The sequence below is a fragment of the Nicotiana tabacum genome, chromosome 6, assembly GCF_000715075.1.
Source record: "Nicotiana tabacum cultivar K326 chromosome 6, ASM71507v2, whole genome shotgun sequence".
Taxonomy (NCBI): Eukaryota; Viridiplantae; Streptophyta; class Magnoliopsida; order Solanales; family Solanaceae; genus Nicotiana; species Nicotiana tabacum.
The window spans coordinates 141982760-141992533 of NC_134085.1; the positions used below are offsets into that span (position 1 = coordinate 141982760).

At 33.9% G+C, this 9774-nt stretch overlaps 1 protein-coding gene across 1 annotated transcript; it reads left to right on the plus strand.

Moving 5' to 3' along the window:
* Positions 1–8079: 8079 nt before the first annotated feature.
* On the plus strand, positions 8080–9122 carry LOC142182082 (uncharacterized). Its single transcript, XM_075256006.1, has 2 exons — positions 8080–8525; positions 8915–9122. Exons 1-2 carry the CDS (start codon positions 8080–8082, stop codon positions 9120–9122), a joined length of 654 nt encoding a protein of 217 aa, XP_075112107.1.
* Positions 9123–9774: the final 652 nt, after the last annotated feature.

The window sequence follows — 9774 nt, forward strand, 5'->3', positions numbered from 1 at the left end:
AAAATGATCAAAAATAGCATTTTATTATACAAAAAGGATCATATGTGTCCCCCGTTATATTTTTGGTCCATTATTATCCTCGATGTTATAAAATTTGTGCAAATATACCCTTCATCCGTTAAGTTCCATTTGCGTGGCCAACACCATCCGACGTGGCCTGACATTTCAGTGATATAAACGCAATATTACATGCCACATCACTGACCCAATCCTAATTTTAACCCTCTAACCCCTTTCTTCCATCACTACCTCCCCTTCGCCCAACCACCACCGTCCACATCACCTCTGCCTGAGGTCCATTGCCAATGGGTGTCTAATTCTTCCTCCTCTTTCCATGATACTTTTTGTTCTTCTTTTCAATTCTTATAAACTAATAGTTCTTGATTTTTATTTGTAATTCTACTATGAAGAAGTATTTTATTTGTAACTAATGGTAGTTTGTTGCTAAAGTCCTCAGAACAAAAATCTGATTTTGCTCATTTTGACAGTGGGTTTGCACAAAAAAGGGTCCAAGTTTTAACCTTTTTTGATTGTAGAACTAGAAAAGCTATGATCCAGCACTCAAGCAAACGAAATGACTACTGTGTGGTTCAATTAATTGGAATGTTCTCTTCTTGTATTTGTAAAAATTGAAGTGAAGAAACTTGGTGTACTCAAGATTTGATACATTAGTAACCTTGTTCTTCCTTAATTTTTCTTTGTTTTAGAACCTGCGTAAACGGTTAAGTTTGAAGATGGCTGCAGAGAAATCAATAAACAAAAGTTATATCTTTCACCAATTGACAAAGAAGAAACTAGAAACTGTTATAAATATATTACATTATGGATGTTCATTTAGTATTCTGTTGTAAATAAGCTTCATGAAGAAACTTTTTCATATGAGACTCCACCGTAAATATGTTTATCTATTTAAGTACTCTATTGGAAATAAGCTTCCTCAAGAAGTTTATCACTTCGGTACCCGGTTATGGATAACATTACCCTAGGTAGAAGATTATCCATACCGGGTATAATAAACTTATCCATTAAGTACTCCATTATGGATAAACATTGCTCTAGGTAGAAGATTATCCATATCTGGTATAGTAACAGCTTACACAGCAGCTTGCAGTAGCAGCTTACACAGCAACTTGCAGTAGCAGCTTACACAGCAGCTTGCGTAGCAGCTTACACAACAGCTTGTAATAGCAGCTTACACAACAACTTGTAGTAGCAGCTTACACAGCCCACAACAGCTTGCGTAGCAGCTTCCTTTCTTCTATAAATAGAAGAGATTTCAGTTCATTATGTACATCAGTTTGAATTCGAATAATATATCAGTTTCTCTCTATACTTGTCTTTACTTTATAGTCTTTATTTTATAATACGTTATCAGCATGAGACTCTGCCATCTCGGGCAAATATTTTGAAAGTATATGAGGTAAGAACTTTCTTTTCCTAAATAATGTCAAATCTTTCTAAACTTGAATTTGTAGCCCTGGATATATCGGGCAAAAACTACATGTCTTGGGTACTTGATGCTGAAATTCATCTTGATGCGATGGGTCTGGCAGACACCATTAAAGACAAAAATCAGGCATCAAACCAAGACCGTGCCAAAGCAATGATATTCCTACGCCATCACCTTGATGAGGGCCTGAAAATGGAATATCTTACTGTTAAAGATCCAGTCATACTGTGGAATAATTTGAAAGATAGATATGACCACCTGAAGATGGTCGTTCTTCCACATGCACGATATGATTGGACTCATCTAAGGCTACAAGATTTTAAATCTATCAGTGAGTATAATTCCGCTATGTTCAGAATTATTTCCCAATTGAAGTCACGTGGTGATAATATTACTGATCATGATATGTTGGAGAAAACTTTCACCACTTTTCATGCCTTGAATATGCTCCTGCAGCAGCAATATCGAGAGTTGAGATTTAAAAAGTATTCTGAACTTATCTCACATCTTCTTATAGCCGAGCAACATAATGGGCTATTAATGAAAAATCATGAAAGCCGGCCCACTGGTTTTTGTCCATTCCCTGAAGTGAATGAGACAAACTTCCACTAGGCTAAATGTGGAAAAGGTCGTGGCCCAGTCGTGGTCGGGAAAGAAAATCTAATCATGGTAATAATAATGCACCAAAGAACACTCCTCACCACCAGCAGTGGAAAAGGAAGGAACAAAAGCATGAAGCGGTGCAAGCACCAAATGCAGAAAATGCATGCTATAGATGTGGAGAAAAAGGGCACTGGTCATGTACCTGTCGTACGCTAAATCACCTGGTTGAGCTTTATCAAGCCTCCCTAAAGAAGACATAGAAAAATGTTGAAGCAAATTTTATTTCTGAAGATAATTTAGACTTCATGCATTTGGATGTAACTGATTACCTTGCATTCCCAGAAGGAGAAACAAGTCATGTAATCGGTGGTGAATCTGTAGAAATGTAAATATTTTAATTTTTGTTATTTGTAATAGATAGTATGGTTATGTAATTGTTGTACATAAAGAAAAATTATGATTTGATAATGATGTTTACTATAATATATCTTGTTTATGTCATTTTGAAGAATGTGGATAACATTATTAGATCAACTTAAACTCTAGCAGAGTTTGCAAGAAATATACAACCACAAGAAGTGGTTATATTTCGTATATCTCATTGTAATTATATTTTGTTAACTACCAGAAGTGGTATATACCTATGATCACCAGAAGTGATAATTTAGGCTTTCTATGGTTACAATTGAAGATAAGCTACATAAATATTCTCTATATTAAATGCACGCCTCGATTTGCTCCTGAAGTAGTAAATATTTTAAAAGAGGTTGAGGCATCACAATTTGATGTGATTAATCCGCATTCAGATAATTATGTTCGATTTCCTGAAGGATGAGAACTTTTGATAATATTAATCCATTCCCTGAAGTGAATGTGACAATACTAATAAGTCGGGTAAATATGAACGCGCTCTTGATGTGAATACATTACAATTCACCTCCAGAAGATTTAATATAATTGAGAGAATATATACTCAATATTTCGTATTTTAAATTTGCTCCTGAAGAAGTAACACAATTGAAATTGCCTCCTGAAGTGGAAAAAAAATTATGAAGGGGAGTTTTCGTGTGCTTAAACAATTGTTTTACATTGTTTATTTGATTGTGATTTTCTCTCATGACACCAGCAGTGTCTGAGCAATATTTGTTAGTACAAAATGTATCAACAACTCCTGAAGAGCTAAATGTATGCCTAAATAATACATGACAGCAGTAGTGCCAGATAAATATTAGATTGTGGATAATAAATGAAGGCTCTCGAAGAGCTTATATACAAATATGTCATTCATATTATATGATTATGGTCAAAACATATGTTGTAGTAAACCTGAAGTTTACTAATTCAAATGACTATCATATTGAGACTACAAATGATTGGAAGATTGATAATCTTCATGTTTCCACAATCATAGGGGGTAAAATAATATGCATGTGAGAAGTTACCCGCCTTATTCTTTAATTTGTACTATATCATGTATCACAGTAAATCAGAAGTTTACTAAAGCAAAAGTTTATGCCATAGTAAACCAGAAGTTTACTAAGAGATAGCACATGACATGATAAACTTGAAGTTTTCATTTGCCATTTTTAAATGAGCTATTTAAGAATTCAGATAAGCATATACTAAAGAACTAGAAGATTCTTCAGGAATTCTCATGTGTTGCTTGCTCTCATAATGAATTGATTATATCAACTAAAGTTGGGACTAAGACCCCTGATTCTGAAATATATAAAAGGTGAATATGAGCCCGTTCACCTATCATGTAAACCACTTATAGGTGCATCTATTAGATGGTTACATGTGTAATTATTGTCAACCTGCAGTTTGGCATTTGGAATTGTTTTTCTCGATTAAGAGCATAATTTTCAAATTATGAAATCAAGATAGTTCATCTTGATAATGCTGGTTTATATCCAAGCTAGTTTAACATTGAATACCTCCTATTAATGGCTAAACCATTGCTTATGAGAACAAAGATTCATGTGTTGGTCTAAGATTTTCTAAATTGCATATAGCAGCACTTGTATTCATCAGATCAACAATATATGATAAGTCCTCCCTTCACAATTGGTTTAGGATCAGAAACCAAATATTTTTACTATCTTTTGTTGCGTGGTATATGATTAATTTCTCTACCATAATACACAAAGATATGTTTCCCAAAGATGATTGGGGATATATGTTAGTTTTTCTAACATTTGGGGGATGGAATAAACAGTTGAAAAATATGCTATATGAATCGAATTATCATGATCCTCACTTAGAAGATAATTCAAGTCGAATGCCAGAAGCATTTGCTGATCCAAAATTAAATATCATATTTCAGCTGCAAATGCTCCTATTAAAATTAAAGTCCCTGAAGGATAAAGTTTACTGTACGCATGAAGCGTGGTAGACCAATCGGTTCCAAAGGTAACAATCCTTGAAAAATAGTAGGAGCTAATGATCAAAATGATCATAATGAGGAGGAAATATGCTCTAGAAGAGCCCACGACATAACATTTCATGAAACTCCCGAAAAAGTTCAGGTACCTAGAAATAAAGAAAGTGATGAGATCTCCACAAGTTATGTCGCTTCGGAACTGACACAAAATGATCGTCGACGATATATTTGATACAATATAGTGCACAATATTATAAAAGATTGTGAGGATCGGACCAGCAGTCCAGACACTTGAAGATGTCATACCATTTAGATACAAGTCTTAACCTATATGACTTATTTGGCTAAATCTATATGAAGATCCTTGAAGGGTTGAAAATGCCCGAAGCATATAATTCAAAGTCTTGATAAATGTACTCGATCAAATTATAAAGATCTTTGTATGGTTTAAAGCAATCTGTGCGCGTGTGGTATAATCGCCTCAGTAAATATTTGATGAAAGAAAGTTACATAAATTATCTTATTTGTCCATGTATTTTTATAAAGAAAATGTCATCAAAATTTGTTACACTTGTTGTTTATGTTGGTGACATAAATTGGAACTCCGGAAGAGCTCCAAGAGGGTCTTAAAAATACTTTTACATGAACAAAGTGTACCCATTAAGTACACCAATGAATATTCAATCACTTGAAGTGAATAAAGATCCGTTCCAACCTCTAGAAGAGGATGAGGAGCTCCTTGGTCCTGAAATACTCTATCTCGGTGTAGATGGTGCACTTATTTATCTTGCTAATGCTAACAAAAGTGGTGCAGATCATATTGGTAATGCAGATGCAGGTTATTTACCCGATACCCATAAAGCTCGATTTCAAACCGGCAAGCAGAGAGTGCATATGATTGAGATCAGTGATTCATTCGAGAAACATGTGGGTTGGAATGTGATGAAAGACCTACAATATTATACGGAGACAATGTTTCATGCATAGCACTATTAAAGGGAGGATTTATAAAAGGCGATAGAACGAAGAACATTTCACCAGAATTATTCTACATACATGATCTTCAGGAAAATTGTGACATTGATGTGCATCAAATTAGTTCAAGTGACAATCCAACAGATTGTCTTTACCAACATCAATTTTTGAGAATATGGTATACACGATTGGAATGCGGAGACTCAAATATTTGAAATAAGATTTTCTTCAGGGGGAGTAAAATGCGCGCCGTACTCTTTTTCCCTTACTAAGGTTTTTCCCACAGGGTTTTCCTTATAAGGTTTTTAGTGAGGCAGCCAACAATGCGTATTACTAAATATGTGTACTCTTTTTCCTTCACTAGGATTTTTTCCCATGTGGTTTTTCCTAGTAAGGTTTTAATGAGGCACATTATCTTTTAATGAACATCCAAGGGGGAGTGTTATAAATATATTATATTATGGATGTTCATTTAATACTCCGTTGTAAATAAGCTTCCTGAAGAAGCTTATCCATATGGGACTCCACCGTAAATGTGTTTATTTATTTAAGTACTCTATTGGAAATAAGCTTCCTGAAGAAGCTTATCACTTCGGTACCCGGTTATGGATAAACATTACTCTAGGTAGAAGATTATCCATACCGGGTATAATAAGCTTATTCATTCAGTACTCCATTATGGATAGACATTGCTCTCAGTAGAATATTATCCATATCTGGTATAGTAGCAGCTTACACAGCAGCTTGCGTAGCAGCTTACACAGCAGCTTGTAGTAGCAGCTTACACAACAGCTTGCGTAGCAGCTTACACAACAGCTTCCTTTCTTCTATAAATAGAAGAGATTTCAGTTCATTATGTATATCAGTTTGAATTCGAATAATATATCAGTTTCTCTCTATACTTGTCTTTACTTTATAGTCTTTATTTTATAACAGAAACAATGATTATAACGTCGGGGCGTCCTTTTTTTTTTCCTGAATACTTGGAGCAAAAGCATTCTATCCAAAGCCAATCATGCCCGTTTGACTTAGTTGATTTAGAGTAACTGATAAGCATTAGGGGCTGAAAAGTACTTTTAAGTGCTGAACTTGATTTAAAAAATAAGTAATTACGTATTTGGATAAAAGTGCTGAAATTAATAATAAGCAGTTAAAGAATTGGGTATATGAAGAGTTTTATTTTAAAAAGAAATATTTTAGGGATAGAATAGTAAATATTTTGATCAAACCTAAAGTGCTTATAAACTGAAATTTGATAAGTTGGGGGAGATCAACTTATGACTTTTGGCTTATTTTTGGCTTATAAACATTAACTTATAAGCACTTTTAATTTTACCAAACGCATAAATAAGCCAAAAAATACTTATAAGCCAGTTTGACCAGCTTAAAAGCTTAGCCAAACACCCTTATATCTTGAGGCAATATCTTTGCTTTTTAGAACAATCAGATTTTATTTCCTGTACACTCACGCATTATATCTTTAGTTTCGTAATATTGGAGGACACACAATTTGATACATTCTTATACTTTTCTATCTCCAATAAAAACTTTTGTGGGAAAAAAAATGATTAGTGTTGTTAGTGGTTGAGTGAAGGGAAGATAGTAGTGATGTGGCATGTCACATTGCATTATATCACTGACATGTCAAGCCACGTCGGATAGTGTTGGTCATGAAGGAGGTACTTAACGGATGAGGGGAAATTTTGCACCAATTTTATAATGTAAGGGGTAATAATGAACCGAAAGTATAACAGAGGATATATATGATCCTTTTACATAGTAGAAGGATATTTTTGACGCTTTTCCCATATATATATATATATAGATGTTGCAAGTACATCAATCAAAAAGGTATTAGTAAATACTGTTGTAAAACTTATAGTTAATGTGGATGTCCACTACTCCCATTATTTTCACCCATGATGTAAATAACCTCCCATTTACTCATCACTATTATGATTGTAACTCTCACACCTCCATAACCTCTTCCATGATCTTTCCCCATGATATTAATTGTTAATGTCATGTTTAAGACAATCATTTTGTAACCTTCATATGTAATAGTATAAATAGAGGCATGAAATGTAAGATGGGATACACTTGAACACTTGATGAAATAAGAAAGTTATCTCTTCTTCTCTTATTCTACTTATCTTCTTATTTTATATTGTTACTTTGAGCTACATTTCTTAACACGTTATCAGCACGAAGTTGAGCTCTTTTCGTTGTTCAGGTATAATTTGTTCATTTTGTTTTCTTCGTTGTATATTTTGATTTCATGATTAATGTCTTTAATATGCAGTTTTATAATTTCTCACATCTCTAGATATATGTAAAAATAAAGAATTTTATGTTTCTTTATTTTAAGTTATTTGCACGACTGTCATGTGAAAGTTGCTAATTTTTATATTAATAGAATTAATTGAGAGAAGAATACTTGTTTTATGTTGTTCGACATTTGACATTGTGTTAAAGTTAGAAAACATTTTTGTTCTAGTTAACATCAAAGATATACTAATAATTTGAAGAAAAAAATAGTATTCTTTTCAATGGAATTATCACTTTAGTGTATATAGATCACAAATTTGATATTATGTCAATTTTTAAGATTCTTTACGCTATTATCGTAATGATTTCTAATTATTTATTATCTTTGATAGTTTTCACTATGTCGAATTTGTCAAAGCTTGAGTTTGTGGCACTAGACATTTCTGGAAAGAATTACCTATCATGGGTTCTCGATGCTGAGATTCACTTAGTCATTAAATACTTTGGTAATACCATTACTCAGGGTAATGAGGCATCAAGCCAAGACAAAGCGAAGGCCATGATTTTTTTTCGTCATCATTTGGATGAAGGTTTGAAGGTTGAATATTTGACAGTGAAAGTTCCACTTGAATTGTGGAATGGCCTGAAGGAAATGTATGATCACCTTAAGGCTACGGTATTGCCAAGGGCTAGATATGAGTGGATGCACTTACGGTTGCAAGATTTTAAGACCTTAAGTGAGTATAACTCTGTTGTGTTTCAAATAACTTCCCAACTAAAATTATGTGGGGATGATATAAATGATGAGGATTTGTTGGAAAAGACCATTACGATGCCTCAAATATGGTATTACAGCAGCAATATCGTGAAAGGGGTTTTAAAAAGTATTCTGAATTAATCTCATACCTTCTGGTGGCTGAGCAACATAATACCCTTTTACTAAAAAATCATGTAGCCCGTCCCATAGGGTCAGCTCCGCTTCTTGAAGCGAATATGACAACTAGACTTGATAAGTCTGGAAAAAGACAGAATAATAATCATGACCATATGAATATACGTAGTCATGACAATGGTAAGAGACGATATAATAATCGTCATCGTGGTGGTCATGGCAAACGGGAGAATAATATGGGTTCCCAAAACAATCCTTCAAGAGGCAAAAGCGGTAACTGCCACCACTGTGGCATGAAAGATCATTGGTTAATTGATTGCTGTGCACCTTAGCATTTTGTCAGGCTTTATCAAAACTCCATCAAAAGAAAGGTAAATAATGCTGGAGCATCTTCTGCTAATGCCCCAGTGGAGTCTCACTTGACATTTAGAAATGATTTTGAGGCAGGGCCTTCAAACAAAAATGATGACAATGCCGAGGCAAATCATGCTTTGAATGATGATGATGATTTTCAAGGCCTCGATGATCTTACTCATTTGGAAGTTGAATAGTTCTTTGGAGATCAAAACTAAGCTTTGATCATTTTACTGGGGAATGCAATATGTTGTTATTTTTATTTTCAGTATTTTTTTTGTCTCGTTCTAAACTTTTTATTTTCAAGTAGTATTTAAGTTGTCTTATGTTATTGTTGGTGTTGTTAGTTTTTCCGTATTTCTCATGGTCTAATTTTTTTATGAAGAAAATAAAATTCTCCAGTCTTCAATTGGATCCAAGATGAGTAATGAAGATCAATGCCTTTTGGATAGTGCTACAACTCACACAATATTAAGACAAAAGAAATTTTTTCTCCTATTTGGTTATGAAAAAGGCTTATGTTAATATAATATTTGGTAGTACAAATTTAATTGAGGATGTCGCACCACCTTTTTCTACCCGTAGGGGTATAGGGGAGTTTTTTCAATTAAAGTGATAAAACCGAAACGAGATTATTATTCAAAATTAGAGTCGCCACTTGGGATAATTTAGGGTGTCCCAAGTTACCGGTTTAAAATTTCGAATCGAAGAAGTTTGACTCTGTTTTACAGTCCGCGAAATATAGAAATCCGGGTAAGGAATTCTATTAATTCGGGAGAAGGTGTTAGGCATTCCCGGGTTCCGTAGTTTTAGCGTGGTCTCTCAACAATTATTATTTGTCCTGATTAT